Source organism: Pyrus communis, chromosome 11 (assembly GCF_041283825.1).
Source record: "Pyrus communis isolate YQ-2024b chromosome 11, ASM4128382v1, whole genome shotgun sequence".
Taxonomy (NCBI): Eukaryota; Viridiplantae; Streptophyta; class Magnoliopsida; order Rosales; family Rosaceae; genus Pyrus; species Pyrus communis.
Genome location: NC_142575.1, coordinates 22,267,826 through 22,287,310, shown reverse-complemented (window position 1 = coordinate 22,287,310; position 19,485 = coordinate 22,267,826). Strand labels below are relative to the sequence as shown.

General features: G+C 38.3%; 1 protein-coding gene across 1 annotated transcript; it reads right to left on the bottom strand.

Moving 5' to 3' along the window:
* Positions 1-14,485: 14,485 nt before the first annotated feature.
* On the bottom strand, positions 14,486-18,138 carry LOC137742933 (putative oxidoreductase At1g06690, chloroplastic). The gene is made up of 9 exons (XM_068482869.2): positions 17,182-18,138; positions 17,064-17,104; positions 16,780-16,944; positions 16,664-16,686; positions 16,508-16,579; positions 16,220-16,387; positions 15,312-15,390; positions 15,167-15,230; positions 14,486-14,768 (listed from the first exon to the last, which is right to left on the bottom strand). The coding sequence occupies exons 1-9, from the start codon at positions 17,326-17,328 to the stop codon at positions 14,583-14,585; spliced, it is 945 nt and encodes a 314-aa protein (XP_068338970.2). The 5' UTR covers positions 17,329-18,138; the 3' UTR covers positions 14,486-14,582.
* Between the last annotated feature and the right edge of the window lie 1,347 nt (positions 18,139-19,485).

The window sequence follows — 19,485 nt, the reverse complement described above, 5'->3', positions numbered from 1 at the left end:
CAAAGGAAGTGTTGTAAACTTCAATGTGCAGTTAATGCATCAGTTTGGAGTTGCTCTATAAATAGAGCACTTCGTATGCTTTCAATACAGAGAAAACTTATAGAAAAACATACAGCAAACGGAAGGAAAGAAAGATCAATAACATTATCCATTCCTCCCATTTTTATTTGTCATTCACTTGAGTTATTATTACAATGTGATATTTTACATATGTCTCGCTCCTGTCATTAGTAAAAGTTATCTCTCTAACTTTTACATATTTATAACAGTAGCTTAATTGTATCTAGGCTTTAATATTGGCTTTTTCTCCGTTTTAGGTTCCTCAACTTATAAAATGTCTATTTTGGAAAACCTTGTACTCAAATATGGGGGTCGGTCAACAGAATTGCCTAGAATATTCCGCTTGTGACTCATCACCCATGCTTGGTCAATAGAATTGTCTAGAATATTAAATTTAACAGAAAGTCGTTGTCTTGCTCACCAAGTCATGAATTAGAGAAAGGAAAGAAAGGTAAGAGTTAGGTTTTAGATTAAAATAAGACGTCAACAACAACAAGAAAGAGAAAGTTTGAAAATTTCAAGTTGGGAGATATAAAATCGGGTAAAAGTTTAAACTCAAGAGGCAGCAAATTAAAGAAGAAGACTATAATGACCAAGAAGAATATAAATTATATCCCTATTCTAAACTACACTAAGAATAGTGAGAAAAGTTTGAACCCGAGAGGCAATGAATTGAAAAAAAAGACCGTAACAACCAGGAAAAATAGCTAGAGTGTTTTTTGTTATGAAATATTGGACCAATTTATAATCACTCATAAAGGTTGGATAATTATTCGTACTTAATATTTTTGTTGCGAATAGCATTTTTTGAAAAATGATTTGTCTAAGTCAAGAGGAATGCTAGTGACACGCTAGACACCAGCTATCTTCTCTGTTTTTTTTTTTTTTTTTTCCATTAATACTGTAATTTTGGATCCACAAACATAAAGTCAATGGATTTTAAGGTCAATGTTTGCAATATTGCCACTATCTCTTGCTATATTCCCTTTCATTATTTCAATTTAGGTGAATGTTTTTTCAAAACCAAAATCATGACTAACAAAGTGGACTAAACTTGAAAGGAAAAATAATTTTTGTGAAGTTTATAAGTTGAGAGAAACGAAGAAAGAAGATGGTCCTAATAAGACTTGCATGCGTGTATTGTACTGTGCAATGAAAGTGGAACAGCACCACACCTTTTGAGCGCACCCACTTGAGTTGAGTTGGCGCAGACTACAGATGTTCAGCCTTACTAAGTTAGAAGCCGGAGAAGAGCATCTTCAACGAGAGTCTCTATTTAAAAATTCATATCATCATCTTTGAGCACTTATTTAAGAACTTAAAGAAAATCTTTGTGTCTCTAAAGGAATACTGTCTCTAATGGGAGAGTCCTTATAGTAGAATCCCTAAATTTGAGGTTTTTACAATTTTATGTGATAATTTGATTAGGTGTACATTTTTTGTTTATGTTAACGTTACATTATTGTAATATATTTTTATGAACATTTGAACAAAAAAAAAAAAAAAAATCAGATTCTGACACTAATTTTTTTTTCTTCACAAAAACAGTACTAGAATGAGTGAATTGAGTACGAGTGAACTGTGTATAGATGATGAAGTTGTGATAAGTTTTGGTTAGATAATTTGGTATTTATAGGAATAGTACCTCTAACAGGTAAGTCCTTATTGTAGAATCTCTAAATTTAAAGTTTTTATGATTTTATGCAATAATTTGATTGGGTGCAATTTTTTGTTTGTGTTAACTTTTTTTTTTTATAATTAATTTCACATTACATTGTCATAAAATATTTTTGTGATTATTTCGACCAAAAAAATTTTAAATTTTGATACCAAAATTTTTCTTAAAAAAACCATGACTAGAATGAATATTGAGCGTTCATTTCAAAGCCAAAATAAGAGCAGCAGCAACGCCCATGTTTTATTGTTCCTGAATCGTTGATCCTCAACTGTAGAAAAGTCTTCCAGCTCATTTGGATGTGCTTTTAAAATGACGCTTTTAGTAAAAATGTTTTTAAAACCAATCTTTAGTAAAGATGTAAATAAATCCTGGAACACTGAAAGTGCTTCATGGAAGAAGCACATAATTGATGTTTCTTACAGAAAACACTTTAAGTGTTTTTGGAACCCAACAACATTTTCTCTAAAAGCACTTTCAGTCATTTTAAAAGGCTAAAAGCACATCAAAACGAGCCATTTAAAAGCTATAATGAATTCTAATCAGACACTGAACAACTTTATTTTACAACGGTTTCTTTTCATAATACAACAAAAATAGTTTTTTTTTTTGTTTTTTTTTTTTTTAAATCATAGTAATACCAAACTAGCTCGAAGGCTACATTGCCCCGCGAGACACATGAATTCTTTTTACCTCCAACCTTATCAACTGGTTTTAATTTTCCAATATTTATTTTAATTTGGTGTAAGCACGGCATAGGTATAAGTAGCGTAGCGAATCGCGAGACTGTCACGTAAATGAGTGAGGAATATAGGAGAGAGATCAGATTCTCTTTAGAGATGGTGGATGGACTCTCTCTCTTAAGATTCTGGAATATTAATTGGTTGCACATGCAGGCGAGGGAATGGGCATCAAGATAACCCAGAGCAATAGCAATAGGTCAACGTCAATGTAATGTTGTATCAATCAAGACCATGCATGTTCTTGGAGGAGGAGCAGCAGTACCACTACCACACAGGCTTTTTACGCGTTCTAATAGCACTTCCTGGCTCTGTGAGTGAGGGTGGCCTATTACGTTACTTTAGTTGGGGTGTGAAGTGGGGATGGGCAACGGTTATGATAGAGGAATAACTGCGGTTATTATTTATAATTGTTTATGTTTATATTCGCATAATCGTCTATTTATTGGGTAATTGCCTAAATAATTATACTCATATTTATAACCTTTTATAAATGGTTAATCATTTCCATAATTACGTACCCATTTAATCATAACCGTTTACATGTTTACCTGTTTCTTAATGATGAGTCAGTATTTTACTATATATTTTACCTTAATATTCATAATAATTTATTGATTATTTTAATAAGATTTTGATACTTTGAGTTATATTTCTAATGTAGGACATTCAACTTCCTCTTGATCATAAAGTAACCAAACGGATGAATTTTGGAGCGATTCCAATTTAAGGATGTTCGTGCGTCTTTCAAGATGATTTTATCAAAGTTTCAGAGTTTTCTACCAAGCCGTTTGGCCGTAGCAACGAAATAAAGGCCTAGCGCGCAACTTTTCTAGTTTAACGTTTTTGGACATCTTGGGTATTTTGGTGCCCAAGATGGCATATTTTGAGGAAAATTATTTCTGAGGATTTGTAGAGGACGTCTTCAGCTTTTAAAAGGGACATTTTGGGACCAAATCGGAGTTGATTTGGTTGGTCAAAAGTCTGATTTTTTTAGAAGTCCGAATTTTAGTTCAAATAGGAAACCTTTTATTTTCTGTTTTATTATTTTATTATGTTTCCTAGTTTTATTCTAAGACCTTTTAGGGTTTTATTTCGTAGTAGTATAAATAAAGATATTTAGCCATTTGGGTTTGAGAAGGAAAGGGGAGGAGAACACGCACACTACTTTAGAGAGCTTTTGAAGCTTATTTTCAAGTTATTTTCTTTCCATGTTCTTAATAATATTATGTTTTATAATTGTTCGTAACTAATTTCTTTTGCTAGGGCGAAACCTTGAGCCTTAGCAAGAATATGTAGTTTCTTTTCAATTTACTTATAATATTATGCATGCATGTTTTGAATTATTAATCACCGTTTTGAATTATCTAAGTGTCTTACTGATTCGCGACCATTAGGATATTTAGAAAAGTAATTTAATGCAATTTTGGTTGGAAGGTTCCTTGAAATTGGCGTTCGCTTGTTGTAGTTAATAATTGTAATTTCACTTAGGATGAACATTACGTCTTAAGGGTTGCATAGTTTTTCAAAGGGTTTTCATAAAACTTAATGAGTCTTTCATGTTCATATTTGATTCGAATGTCCGAACGGGTTGCATGTTAAATATACGTTCTATGTTGGAGGTTCCAAGCAGTGTTCTAAAAATCGGCCTTGGCGGCCGCCTAGGCGCTCGGCGGTGGAGTCCCGATTCGATTTGGGCTAAATCATTCAGGTAAGACGAGAAGGATTTAGGCGGCCGCCTAGGCGCTCAGCGGTGGAGTCCCGATTCGACTTGGGCTAAATCATTCAGGTAAGATGGGAATGATTTAGGCGGTGCTAGGCGGCAGTCTAGGTATTGGTTGATGCAACTGATTCTCTCTGCAAATCTGCCCTCGCATCCGCACGATCCACCACCCACAACCCAAATCTTCAAACCTACACTCTTGCACCCAACATTAATCAATGAACCCAAGTAGATTGAGAATATACAAGGATGAACAATACACATAATCCGTCCGTTGGGTTTTACTGCAGAAAGAAAAAGGGATCTGGGTTTTACTATAGAAAGAGAAGGGGATCTGTTGAAGAGAGAGAGAGAGAGAAAGAGAGAAAGAGAGAGAAAGAGAGAGAGAGAGAGAGAGAGAGAGAGAGAAGGCGATGATGTATGTTGTCTGAGAAACAGAGATGGTGGAGGAGTAGCTAAGAGTGAAGGCGATGATGTGTGTTGTTTGAGAAAGAAGGCTGAGAGAAATAAGACATTTCTAATATTATAGAGAGAGTGGCCTAGGGATTCTTAACACAATCAGAAATGAGAGAAATGGGAGAGATGTGGCAAGATAGAGAGTCGTTCGGCTCTGGGCTCGAGGGAATAAAGAAAAGAGAGGGCATCTTTAGGGTTGAGACATGGGGAACCAACAACAATATATTAATAATAGCATGCCAGCTGCATCCTGCTACAATCCATCCCATTGGTTTTTGTATGCCATTGGACCTGAGTTTGGGGTTGGGTTCAACCCAAAAGGTTTTTCCAGGTGTGTCCATGATGAATTCCAAAATAAGCCCAGGCGTGTCTATCTCTACTTTGTGTTTTTTTTTTAATTATTTGTTTTTTTTTTTCATCTATATTTTGTTTTGTTCATATTTTAGACACGTGGAAAACATTATGCACTTTTGCCAGCTCAGAAGGTAACTCAAGCCTGTAAGCTACCTCACCAACTCGCTCAGTGATCATGTACGGTCCGATATACCTGGGACTCAGTTTACCTTTCTTTCCAAACCGTACAACACCTCTTCACGGTGAAAGCTTCAGAAACACCAAATCGCCAACCTTAAACACTCTGTCAGTAGTATGCCGATCTGCCAAGCTCTTTTGTTGATCCTAGGCCGCCTTCAGGTTAGACTTGATTACCTGAACATTTTGAGTAGTCTCCTCAACAATCTCCGGGCCCACCAAAACTCTTTCTCCGACCTCTGACCAACACAAGGGTGTACGACAAGATCTACCATACAATGCCTCGAATGGTGCCAGGCTGATACTCGAATGAAAGCTGTTGTTGTAGACAAATTCCATTAAATCCAACCGCTTATGCCAAGCATCACCAAACTATAATACCGAAGATCTCAACATATCCTCCAACGTCTGAATGGTTCTCTCTGACTGTCCGTCTGTCTGATGATGATATGCCGTACTATAAAGTAACTTCGTACCCAAAGCTTCCTGAAAAGCCACCTAAAATTTAGAAGTAAATCTTGGGTCACGATCCGAGACAATACTCACAGGAACACCATGGTACTTCACGATCTTCGAGATGAACAACTCAACTAATCGGCCTAATTCCTTACTGGAATGAAATGTGCTGACTTAGTAAGCCGATCAACAATCACCCAAATGCCATCAAAACCATTATGTGTATGCGGAAGCTTGTACACAAAATCCATAGTAATGTTTTCCCATTTCCACTTTGGAACGGGAAGCGGCTGCAACAACCCAAACGACTTCTTTCTTTCAGCTTTAACTTGCTGGCAAACAACACACCTACTCACATACTTAGCTATCTCCCTCTTCATACCCGGCCAATAATAAAATGGTCGAATGGTATGATACATTTTAGTAGCTCCTGGATGCATAGCATAAGTTAAGATATGTGCTTCATAGAGAATTGCTTTCTTTAAATCCAAATTATTAGGCACAAACATCCTACCCTCCTGCATAAGCATGCCATCCGATTCACGAACTCTGAGGTCTTTCCTCTTCCCCTGATTCCTTGCTTGGATTATTTCTTGAGTTTCTTCATTAGCTACCTGGGCTTCAAGCACACGATCAACTAAAATTGGCCTAACTTGAAAATTAGCAAGTAAAACCACCTCTTGATCTTCTGCCTCTAACCTCACTCCCGTGGATCTTAAGTCTGCCAGAAGAGGAACACGGCTAGCGAACAACGCATTGATACGACCCTGAGACTTCTTGCTAAGTGCATCAGCTACCACATTTGCACGACCAGGGTGATAATCAATCGTGCAATCATAATCACTAAACAGTTCCAACCACCTCCACTGACGAAGATTAAGATCCTTCTGTGTGAAAAGATACTGAAGACTCTTATGATAAGTAAAGATCTTGCATTTTTCTCCATAAAGATAATGTCTCCACAGCTTCAATGCAAAGATGATGGCCGCTAGCTCCAAAACATGCGTAGGGTAATTCAACTCATGAGGTTTCAATTGTCGTGAAACATAAGCAATTACCCCACCATGCTGCATCAACACACATCCCAGACCATTCAAGGAAGCATCACTATAAACCTCGAAATCACCACTATCGTCCGGGAGTGCCAAAACAAGTGCATAAGTGAGACAATACTTCAACTGCTGGAAACTCTGCTCACAATTATCATCCTACTCAAATTTAACATCTTTCCTCGTTAGCCTCGTCAGTGGTAAAGCAATCATAGAAAAATCATTCACAAACCGTCGATAATACCCTGCCAAACCAAGGAAACTCCTCACCTCATTGACGGTTCGTGGTTGCTCACACTTCTCCACAGCTACCACCTTTTAAGGATCCACCAAGATACCTTGAGCTGAAATAACGTGCCCCAAAAATGCTACTTGATCTAACCAGAACTAACACTTGCTAAACTTAGCATACAATTGGTGTTCTCTCAACCTTTTCAACACCAAAGTAAGATGTCGAACATGCTCTGATTTAGACTTAGAGTACACCAGAATATCATCAATGAAGACAATAACAAATCTATCCAAATATGGCTGGAATACTCGGTTCATCAAATCCATAAAAGCAACTGGAGCATTCGTCAATCCAAATGGCATAACCAGAAACTCGTAATGACCATAACGAGTCCTGAAAGCTGTCTTAGGGACATCCTCCCTACTAATCTTCAGCTAATAATATCCAGACCTAAACTCGATCTTAGAGAATACACAAGCACCTCGAAGCTGATCAAACAAATCATTAATAAGTGATAATGGATAACGGTTTTTAATCGTTACCCGATTTAATTGCCGGTAATCAATACATAGCCTCAAAGTTCCGTCTTTCTTCCTCACAAACAACACTGGAGCTCCCCAAGGTGAAGTACTTGGCTGAATAAAACCCTTATCCACTAATTCCTACAACTGAACTTTCAATTCCCTCAACTCAGCAGGAGCCATACGGTAAAGAGTCAAAGATATAGGATTAGTACCTGGAAGCAAATCAATGGTGAACTCCACGTCTCTGTCTGGTGGCAAACCAGGTAATTCCTCAGGGAAAACATCAGGAAAATGCCTGACTACCCTTACATCCTCCACACTACTAGGAGCATCATCGTTTAACACCACATGAGCTAAGTATCCCTGACAACCTTTCGATAATAACCTTTTCGCTCGTATAGCAAAAATAACCCCATGTCTCACCCTACTCTGCTCACCCACAAAAGTAACCACATGTAATCCAGGACGATGGAAGGTAACTATTTTCCCGTAACAATCAATATTGGCACGATTGAAATGCAACCAATTTGTGCCCAAAATCACATCAAAGTTAACAATATCTAACGGGATAAGATCAGTTGGCATAATAACATTCTCCACCATCACTGGACATCTTGGGTACACACAATCAATAATACATCTCTCCCCTCTAGGCATAGCAAACTCTAAATCATACCCTAGATGTGTAGGGTGAGGTTGCGTCACTTGAGCAAAGATATGAGAAATCACAGAATGTGTAGCACCACAATCAATTAATACTCTAGCAAAATAACCAAGGATATTTAACGTACCCATGATCAAGTCTGGATTATTTTGAGCATCTTGCAGATAGATATTATGAATATGCCACTGGGTCTGCTGCCGTCCACCACGACCTCTACTCGTTTGGCCACCACGACTCTGTGCACTACGCCCCTGACTAGGTTGACTAGACTGCCTCAAAGATCCCACACTACTCGCAGCGACCTCCCCCTGCTGAGGCTGTCCTCCCTGGTACCACTAAGACCTACCTGCTGGAACTGGAGGATACGATATATAACCACCAGAATACTGGGGATAACCACTCTGAGAATATGGATCTTAGGGATATGGATAATGTCTTGGGGCATAAGGAACAACATCGCCTTGATAGTAATAGGCACCACAACGACTCGTCTGCTCGTAACTACCAGGACTAGGAACCTGCTGGATCGGTGCAGGTAGTGGCAAGAAAGTCTGCTGGGGCCTCTGCTGACTGTGGGGACAATTTGCAGCCCGATGTCCCATCTGCCCACAAGTGAAGCAACCATCGCTGCCTCTCCTGCACTTTCCAAAATGTCGATTATTACATCTGCGGCAAACCGAAGCTCTTCCTTTACCAACATCACCCTGTCTTTGGCCTCTAGCACCCCCAGCAAATCTACCACCACAACGTTGACCAGTGACACTAAACCATCACTAGAAGAACTAGAACTGGTTCTACCCGGCTTGAAGCTCTGGGTCTTGTGAGGTCCAAGCAATGCCTGACCCTTGCCTTTGTCATCTTTCCTCTGGTTACCATCTTTTTCTTCCTTCTCACTCTCGCTGGGCATGTTCTCGAAATCCTCAATCCTCAACAGAATCTCATAGAACTTCTGGTAGGTGTCACAAGGGGTAGTGGTCGCCATAGAACGCCACTTCTTCTTAGTACCCAAACGGAAATGACGAAGCATCTCTGCCGGATTGCCAGCAATATTCGGATGATAACGGGACAAATCAGTAAACCTCCGGTAATACTCATTTGCCTTCAACTTCCCCTGCCTAAACTCCGTGAATTCCTGCTTTTTGCGGTCTATATACTCAGGAGGCACAAACCTTCTCCTAAACAGCTCTCTGAATACCTCCCAATCAGTCTTCTCCTCTGGGGACAAACGACGGACCTCCTGCTCCCAGCAGGATGCCGAATCCTTACCTAAAAACCAAGATGTCGTCTCAACCTACTTCTTAACATGGAGATTCCCCTGATTATGCAGAACACGAAAGGTCTTCTCAATATGTTCTAGACACCGCTCCGCTCCCTCAAAACCCTTATGGTCCTCGAACTTATCCAGCTTCAGATTGTACATAGTCTCCAGAGGAGTCCTCTGGGGAGGGCGGAGCGCCGACTGAATAGCGGTGGCGATAGCTTCCCCCAGTTGAGCTACATCGGGCAAACTTGGCTCAGCAGAGTGACGTGGTTCTCTACGAGGCGGCATAGTTCTGACAGAAGACACCAAAACAATTAGAATACTCACAAAAGTACAAGACTGCCAAACCTATGTTCTGATACTAAACTGACACACCCCGACCGAAGTCAGGGCATGCTGGCTGTCACGTGAGAGTGACGTAACCATGTGCACAGTGCGGAAGCTAAGAATAATAAAAGTACGAATAAATAAAAACCAAGCTATACACTAAGTAGATAACATACAAGTGCAAGCGTAAGTGTGAAAAACAATATTCAAAGCATGGAAGACCTAGTACAGTCCGGGGAACAAACGCTAAAATAAACACACCCAGAGGTAGTCCTACATTGGTGATAATCTGTCAGATATGTCGTGAATCCCTCGAGAGCCACCAACAGAGCTATCCAAACTAGAACCTGGAAGGGCGCAAAACAGAAAGTGTGAGTGAGCAAAAACAAAGCTTTTCAAAATCATTTCAATATCAAAAGTACTAACCCCTCATTGTAAAAACCTGTATAGTTTCCCAGAAAATAGAATATGCACATATATATAACTCATGCTCAGAAATATGCCATGTCGAGTGCCTCTAAATAAAATGCAAGTACTCAGGTAATACCAAATCAATGCCATATAATCTGTCAGCCGGAGTCACCTAACGTAACCTGTACGGCTGAATCTAGAGCTCAAATCAGCAACTCACTAACTCTACTTGCACACGAGTCGAAACCACCTAAAGTGGTCTGTACGACAGGACTGGGTGTAAATAAATACGCTCAAGTGCTACGATCAGGTGAAGACTGGGCGAATAATCGCGAGTCACCTACGAGTTGGAACCACCTAAAGTGGTCTGTACGATAGGACTGTGCACCTAACTTGGATCCAAGATGAGCGTGTGGTGTGGGAGGTGAACATCATGTGAAGGACTGTGCCCTACTCTGGGCGGGAGCACTAACACCGGGGGTGCATGTTATGAGCTCTCTATGCATCTCAATTCACTACTAAACATAAACATAAACCACAACTTACCTGGCACTTACCTGTGCGTCCGTAGCACCAAACATGTATATATACGCAACTACTAATGCATAATTAATTAGGAAAACGCAAAGCATGGAATATAAAACATATAAACGCTTCATTTCACTTTCTGGGAAAAACACAAGTATATAGGTATATACAGAAAACCAAAAGCTCACTCACTGCTATGTAGAAGGGTCGTAACCCCCTTGCCTCGAGTGACTGCGCTCGTCCTCGGGATAGGTCTCACCTATATGCGAAACAACTATAAAAACGTTAATTTAAAGCACATAACCCAAACTAGTAATAACTTCTCATACAATGCTCAAATGGGGTGTATAAATACACCAACGTAATCTACTCAACCTCACGCACATCTCCATATTTTTAAAATAATTTTCCGATGCCTCATGCGCCCTCACGCGCCGGCCAAGGCATGGCTACACGCGCCGGCCAAGGCACGGCCACACGCGCCGCCTATGCGCAGGCACGTGCCTGGCACACTGACGGCGTTAGTTAACGCCGTCAGGAATATTCCGTTAACTTTGACAGATTCCGTTAAAGTTAACCTAACGCCGTTAGGAATAGTCCGTCCAAACTGATAGAATATTCCGTCGTCTTCTCCGGCTAACCTCTGGCGCCGTCGCTGTCGCCGGAAAACCGGGAAAAATTCTAAACTTAATATCTCACTCGTTTTTAACCCAAATTCCACGAAATTGGTACCAAAATGAAGCTTACAGCTAGAGGAACAAATCCTTACCACTTTTAAGCACTAAAACCAACGGAATCTCACCGGAAAAACTCCACCAACTCCGGCCAAACCTGCAACTCACTATCCCGACGTCCAAAACCTTCAAACGAACCACCCCGAGACACCTAAGGACCTCACCAAGCTTCCTACAAGCTTGAAATTCCCAAAAACACATGAATTTACGTGTGCATGAATAGTACCCCGAATTAAGCATCTCGGGTTCGACGTGAAAACGAAGGTTCCCTTACCTAAAATGGGTATGGTTGAACTCCTAAGAACCTCACGAGCACGGATGTATGGTTTTCTTCCTTGATCTACCACATTTTCGAACACTTTGGTTCTTGTCCGTACAAACTGATGAATAAGCGAGAGGGAAAGAGAGAGAGAGACAGGGATACGGGATAGAGAGGGTTAACAGGAGAGGGTGATGAGAATGATGATGGATGTGTGGCTGAGATGCAGCCAACCAAGTACTCAAAGCAACCACACAAACAACCATTATCCATTAGGGGCAAAATCGTCATTTCACCCCTACGGTATGAAAAATCTGGGCTGGGATGTCACATCTGATGTGGACAGATACATCATCTAAATTATTTAGCATTTAATTTCAAAATATTAATCAATAATTAATAAAAAGATTGTCAATTAAATGATGATTGTGGTATACGAGAAGTCTCCTTCTTCTATATAAGATTATTTAAGCGTTTTAATTAATAAAAAATTGAAATTAAATGATGTAGCTTGTCCAACTCATCTGCCACCTAAGATGGTAAAAAAATGTGGTAAGAATAGCATTACTCTTCCTTTTTATCTCCAACCCCATCAGCTGGTTTTAGTTTCCCAATATTTTTTTTTTAAAATTTGGTGTAAGCATGGAGAAATTTTTAGTTGTGACGGGAATACAGATGGTACACTATGTGTTTTTATATAAGTGATGGAAAATTTTAATTTTTAAGTTATTAACCTTTTAACACACATAACCCACTATTTCTATAAAGACGCGTGATGATCACATTGAAAAATCTCTCGTAAGCATGGAATAGGTATAAGTAGCATAGCGAACCCGAGACTTTCACATAAATGAGTGATGGAATCTGAGAGAGATATCAGATTTTCTTTAGAGATGGTGGATGGGATATTTGTCCATCCTCTCTCTCTCTCAAGATTCTGGAATATTAATTGGTTGCACATGCAGGCGAGGGAATAGGCATCATGGTAGCCCTAGAGCAATAGCAATAGGTCGACGTCAATGTAATGTTGCATCAATGAAGGCCATGCATGTTTTTGGAGGAGCAGCAGAGCAGTACCACTACCACACTGGCTTTTTACGCGTTCTAATAGTACTTTCTTGCTCCGTGAGACAGTCCTATTACGTTACTTCAGTCGGGGTGTGAAGTGGCAACTGAATAACGGTATTTGAAAATATGGATAACTAGATTTGGGCTAAATTGTAGAGAGTTCCTGATTTACATCACTAGTTTAATTTTTGTCCATAACTCTATCAATAGTTTCTCGCATCCTTGAATTATGTCATTTGTTGCATTAATAGTCTTTTTCATTAACTTTATCAATATTTTCGTTAAGTTGAAAGATAAAATAGGAATTTCATCAAAAATAAGAAAATAAATTTTTTAAAGCGAATGACTTGGATCCAAGGATTGAGGAAGAACTCCTCCTTAAAATTCCTTAAAATACATCGTGACTTATTCATGGAAATTCGTGCTTATGATAAAAAATACTTAAGAATTGATTAAATGATCTTAGTTTTGATTGATTTATTTACAAAGATGATCTTTACATAGTGATTTATATTATGATTGTTTCCGATCACAAACATGAAATTCTGTGAATAGGCCACGAAGTGTTTTGCGGAGGGACTTAACCTGAAGGAGCCAAGCGCTTCTCATATTTTTTAGTAAATTAAATTTTTTATGTATGAAAAGACCACTATACTCTTAAATTTGACAGAAAAGAAGGCAATTTGACGGAAGGACCATTAAAGCAATATAGAATTAAGGTGGAGGATAAGAGAAACTAAATAGTTTAGGGACAAAAACTAAATATTGGGTAAAGTTCAAAGAACCTTGCTACCACGCACCCTTAGATTTAAATTTGCTTTTTGGAACTCTTCACTTTCAAGATTTAAACTTAAAATCCCTCATTTATAAATAAAAAAGAATATCACTAAAATACAAAAATTTAGATATTGTTCAACCCTTGGTAGAACGAGCGCAGCCGTCTAAGAAAATTGACCTTTGTGGTAATCCATGCGGCGTGACACTTTAATACCTTGCACCGCAGCTTATTGTCTATGAGTGACCCTATTTACATCCAGTATTCATCTCTGGACACACTTATTTTTTCGAACAAATTATTATTAATTTTTTCTCCTGTTCCAAAATTACAAAATAGACCTTAACGTAGGGGAGTGAAGTAGGAGGTAGGGGTGAACATACAGATTTTTGGACTCGTGAATTTAGACCCCATTACTGGGTTGGATGTAAAGCAATAAAGTTCTTATTTTAGTTTTCAAAATTGTCTGAGTTGGAACCGATTTGTATAAAAACAAGTTCAAAATCAAGTTCATATTTCTTATGTGCGGGTAACCTGACTCGTATCGTTGAAGGGTTGGCTTAGCACTTGTCATTTTATTAGTGGTCCACAACAAAGCCCATGATTCATAATTCCATATTTATTTAAGAAAAGTTTAACCATGATTGTTATGCATTGACGACTTTGATAGATCAGATGTAATTCTTTCATAACGAAAGCATATAGTGCGTTTGTTGCACCAGACTGTTTCAGACTGGACTAGCTTCAGGGACTAAGCTGGATTGGCTTAGACTAGATTAAGCTGGACTAGCTTAGTAAAGCGTTTGATGTAGTGTTAGACTAAAAAGCAGGATAATGAAAACAGTATTGTCACCAGTTTGATGTTAGTTCCCCGACTGGATCGTTTCCATATGAAGAAATGCTTATTAACTTGTTCTAAGACCACAGTGACAGTGTGACTGCGCTTACTAGTTATAGTGTGGCTATAGATTTGAAATATGTCAAATTTGCTATATCAATGGTCAGCCTGCAATCACTCTTAAATTAGATATGTCAAATTTGCATTAGATGTGAAGTGTGTACATATTTTTGTATGGAAGAATTTACAGCCTTGATGCTCGTGTAAGAAATTAAAATTTTTCAACAGGGAAACCAGTAACAGGTTTTATCTCTGTAGCCAAAGCGCGCAATTCGGCTACTTCTTCACTGTTGAGCCGCCATCCAAGTGCACCTGCAAATTTTGCAGCCTGTTCTTCGTTTTTGGTTCCCGGGATTGGCACAACGTTGTCCTGGGCTATCAACAAGTTTAGGACTACCTGTTAACAGTAACCCGACTCGCATTAAAACCCAGCAAAGAGAACAACCTATATATTTACACATTTTAATACCCCAACAATTATTTCTGCATTTCAGAATTCTTGCTTGATATATCAATATGTAGTTTAATGATCTTAAACGGAAAACATGAAACTACCAAGAGTTGGACTACATGTCTAAAAGATGGTGAAACAAAGAGTTTCTTTCAGCATGAGCTGGAAGTTGCAACGGTATCTATGAAGCGTTTCATACTCGTAAAGGGTCCAAAATGGATTAACTACTAAAATATTGTACTTTTGGGGATATTTTCAGCCATGCTTCCACATAAATGAAAACTTTAGGGCTTCTAATATGGAAAAGATAAAAGCTAGTTAAGGTTAAAAGAGCATCAACAAACCTGTGTGTTTGTTTTAATGTACGTTTCTCCTATTTCCTTGATCCAGTTCAGCAGAGATTGGAGCAGCAGATAACAACAATATTTTAGCAAAACAATTTGGAACTTAATGTTTAGCAGGCTTTCAAAGTACTGACTATGATTTACCTTTGAAAGAAATTCAGTATAAATCTGTCTTCGAGGGCCAGTTGGGGGATTTTCTGGTGTATACTTTCCTGTAAGAGCACCTGCATATGCATAAATAGTAGAATGTCAATCTTCTTAATCTCCTTCACCCTGGATCAGACAGGCAAAGTTGACTACTGTGGTAACCAATCTAGTAAAATTAAAGGCCGTAACCGTTCTAAGCAGGGTTGTGCAAAGATTCAAGTAATAACATAAGATCCAAACATACATCTTTTATCAACAATCCACAATTTTTTTTTTTTTTTTTTTTTTAATGTTTTAGAATAACTACATCCCCTTGTGTTTTGTTAAAAACTAAATATTTTACCCGAAAACCAGATGTTTGGAATTTTTTGTAAGGTATTACAGCCATTCGCCAATTATCCAGCGACAGTTGAATTCACATTAAAGCTTTACCTTTACCATGCAAGATCACCATTCGCCAACTACCAAGCGGTAGTTGAATTCAACAAAAGAAAAATACAAGCAAGATGCTGAAAAGATAAAGCAAATGAATGCACAAGATGTACAGAATTTTATTTTCTTCACTGTTTCATTTAGGCATATAGTTGGAAGGTTATAGCCTGAAAGGTGAGTCTTTATGTGCACAACTAAAGTCCATAACTATCATGAAACATAAAATAAATAAGATCATAAAGTTGAAGTTTAGAACTTCTTGACAAGGATTACTCAAAAATTCGAAATTTCACATTAAAAGGCTGACTGAGAAAAGTGAGCAAGCATGCTTTCTCCCAAGTCCTAACTTGGCAATGTTTAAGATCGCACGGAGAGGTCTTAAATACTGTAAAATAAAAAGACATTATATCTTTTAAGCTAACATATCGGGTGATGATGAGAATATGGTAAGAAAACACGAGGTTCCAACTTCACCTTGAGCAATAGGCGAATAGGCAATCAAAGTGATCCCAAGTTCATCACAGGTAGACTTCACTCCATTCTCCCTTGGTACCCTGTATATGAGGCTGTAATTCACTTGATTTGATACTAGTGGGATACCTCTCTTTTGAAGTTTTGCGTGTGCCTCACGCAATCGCTTTTCTGAAATAACAAACTTTATACGTCATGTTCTGTTTAGGAGCATCTATGATTGAATTTTTTTTCCATGATTTGAACTACTAATTTTAACCAACAATAAATAGATAAAAGATCGAATTATACGGCTGTAGTTGGAAACACCAACAGCTTTCACAAGGCCTTGCTCAACAGCATCTCCAAGATCATCGAGATACCCTGAAAATTGATTTCCCAAATACACCTCTTCAGAAACAAAATGTAAATAATGTAAATGGTGTAACATATGAAGTTATGAACAACCTTCATTTCCCCATATTCCAGGCCTGAAAAATAACACAAACACTTGATAAGATTTTGCAGTTACCTTAGCAGAAACTAGTATTTATACAAAAAGCAAAGGCTCATAAGGGACATACCAATGGAGTTGATACAGTTCCACAGAAGAAAGTTCCAGGCGATTGAGGGAATCCTTGAGGGCAGCTATGACACTTTGACGGCCCAGCCTCCAAGGCAAAGTTGCGAATTTGGTTGCGACAACAACCTCTACTCCTGGATCCTTCTGTTTCCTTTCCTTGATAAATCTATGCGAAATTCAGAGTAGTCTACTAATGTCCTCAAAATACAGAAACCGACGACAATTAGCTGTACTCTGTTGACTTGAAACAAGAGTGATGCAGCACAAAAAATTCCTACAATGTACCTTCCTAGTAGAGTTTCAGAATTTACAACACCAAAAGAAGCCTGCAAGAGTAGATAACGATGAATTTGTTTTGACTGCAACAAATTTTATGGAAAGAACTATAAGACATTTTTCTCACCCTGGAGCCGTACACTTCAGCAGTATCAAAGAAGGTTATTCCACCATCAACACTGGCATCGAAAGCAGCTTTAGCCACTTTCATTTTCCTGTCTGCAGCTATTACCAAACATAATGCCATCACAATCACAATTGAGTAATTTAGCATAAAGATGAATAATACAAATGCAACTCACTTCTCATGTTCAATCTGAAGCTAGTGATGGGGTCACATTGTTATTGAGGAGTGAAAGAAGTAGTTTGTGATGGTTGGGTGAAGAATTGAAGATTGAAGAGCTGGGAACGATGACTTCGGAGTGAAGAGGGACATGGTCCTCGGAGTGTACATGTTCTTCTTCATTTTTTAGGTTCCATGAAATATGGACGGCTGGAATTGCATGAGCCATCAGTATCAAGTGACGAGACTTTAACTAAGTTCACACTGCCCGACCAAAAGAAGACTAGTTGGGGGATAGATGCTCTGGGAGAACACTGCAGGATTCAGTAACAGGATGACTGTTTGATCCACAAGCAAGCTATAAACAACGATTAGATTCAGTTGCGATGCTACTGCAACATCCCTTTACAACAACAATTACAAATCAAAGAAACATGAAAATGGCATAAAATGTGAAAACCCCAAATTCTAATCTCAATTTGACCCTAAAAATCAAAACCCTAATTTGTTCAAGTGCAGAGGTTTATTATTGAAAATTTCTTAAACCCAAAACACCTAAATCAAATAAAGCCCAATAATATCACGATCTGCAAAACAAATCGAAGAAATAATGTCGGATTTGAAGTTTACTAGAGAAGAGGAGCAGATGAGGGCAAGTAGGATGCAGCTGAGATAAGGATGAGGAGGACGACGATGAGGGAGCAGGGTGCCGATGACACTCTCTCATAGGATGAGCGAGGTTCTCTCTCGCAGGAGCGCATGAGGTCTTACGAGTCGAGGGGTCTTTGGGATGCCTCGCTAAGAACTCCTAGCAAGGGGTTTAATCCTAGTGAGTACGATCTAATCCCATTAAACCTAATCTTTGTGCATACCAAACATCAGACTACACTAGCAATTAGTGTAGTCTAGTCCAGCTCCACTAAGAAGGTCAAACAAACACCCTCAAAGAGATTCTTTTATATTGTTGTCTTGTTCTACAACATATATGATTGAAAATAGATCTGTTTGACTCATAAGAAAAGGGCTGTATCAAACAGATCCAAATGACCTAGTTCCACTAACAAAACTATTCTTGAAAAATACAGGAAACATCAATTTGATTTTCTACAGAATTTAAGCTAAATATTTTTCTGCGTTTTTTGGTCTTTGAGTTTATTTTCATAAAAAAAAAAAAAAAGAAAAACAAAATCTATTAAATGCATTTTCACCCATTTTTTGTGTCTACAAAACGAAAAACTGTTTTGCAAAAGCAAAACAAAATTTTTAATAGCAAAACAAGAGGGGATATTTGGAAATATAGCCAAAATTTGAACCATGAGTAGAATTTTAACCAACCATTATACTTTTTCATAATTCTAACCAAAATTTGATGTGAAAATACTGCAATACCCTTTCTTAACTCAAATAATTACAAAACTAAATCTTCTCCATCCATTGTGCAGTCAAGTTTTGGACATGATATGCGATTCCTAATCTTCTTCCGATTCTTGCCTTCTTGTGTTTCCAGGTTCCTTTTTCTTTTCTCTTCTCTTCACTTCACTTCACTCTCTTCTGTAAAAATCTCTCAAAAACAACCATTATATTTTATCTCTGAAAATTGGAAAAAATACAATAAAAAAATGGAAGGAGAAGAAGGAGAAGAGCTCAGCATACAGAGCTGGCCTTCAGTCTCCAACCTTACAAACATCAGCTTCACCAGGTCCCCCACTCTACCCACCTTCTTCTTCCTTGTTTCATCTGTTCTATTCTTATTACAGTGTTTAATTTTCATCGTTGCCGTTGATATGCGCTGTGAATGTGGTTAGGGTTTATTTGAATTATTATTCAACTAGGGTTATTCTTACCATTATACCAATTATGATATAATTAACCTGTTTAGGTTTAACCACTCCCCTTTCTACTCAAAAGGTTTGGAGAAGATACAGTTTTATAAATTATTTTAGTTAAAAAGGATATTGTAGTATTTTTACGTCAGATTTTGGTTAGCATTATAAAAAAATTAGAATGAAACTCAACGTTCTTTATCTGCTGAAAGTTACCGTCAAATTTTAGTTCTATGAACTGCCTACTAGGTAAATTTTACGTGACCCGACCCAAGAAGGTGTGAATTGTGAGTGAATATTTAAATTCATGTTTGTACAATTGTTT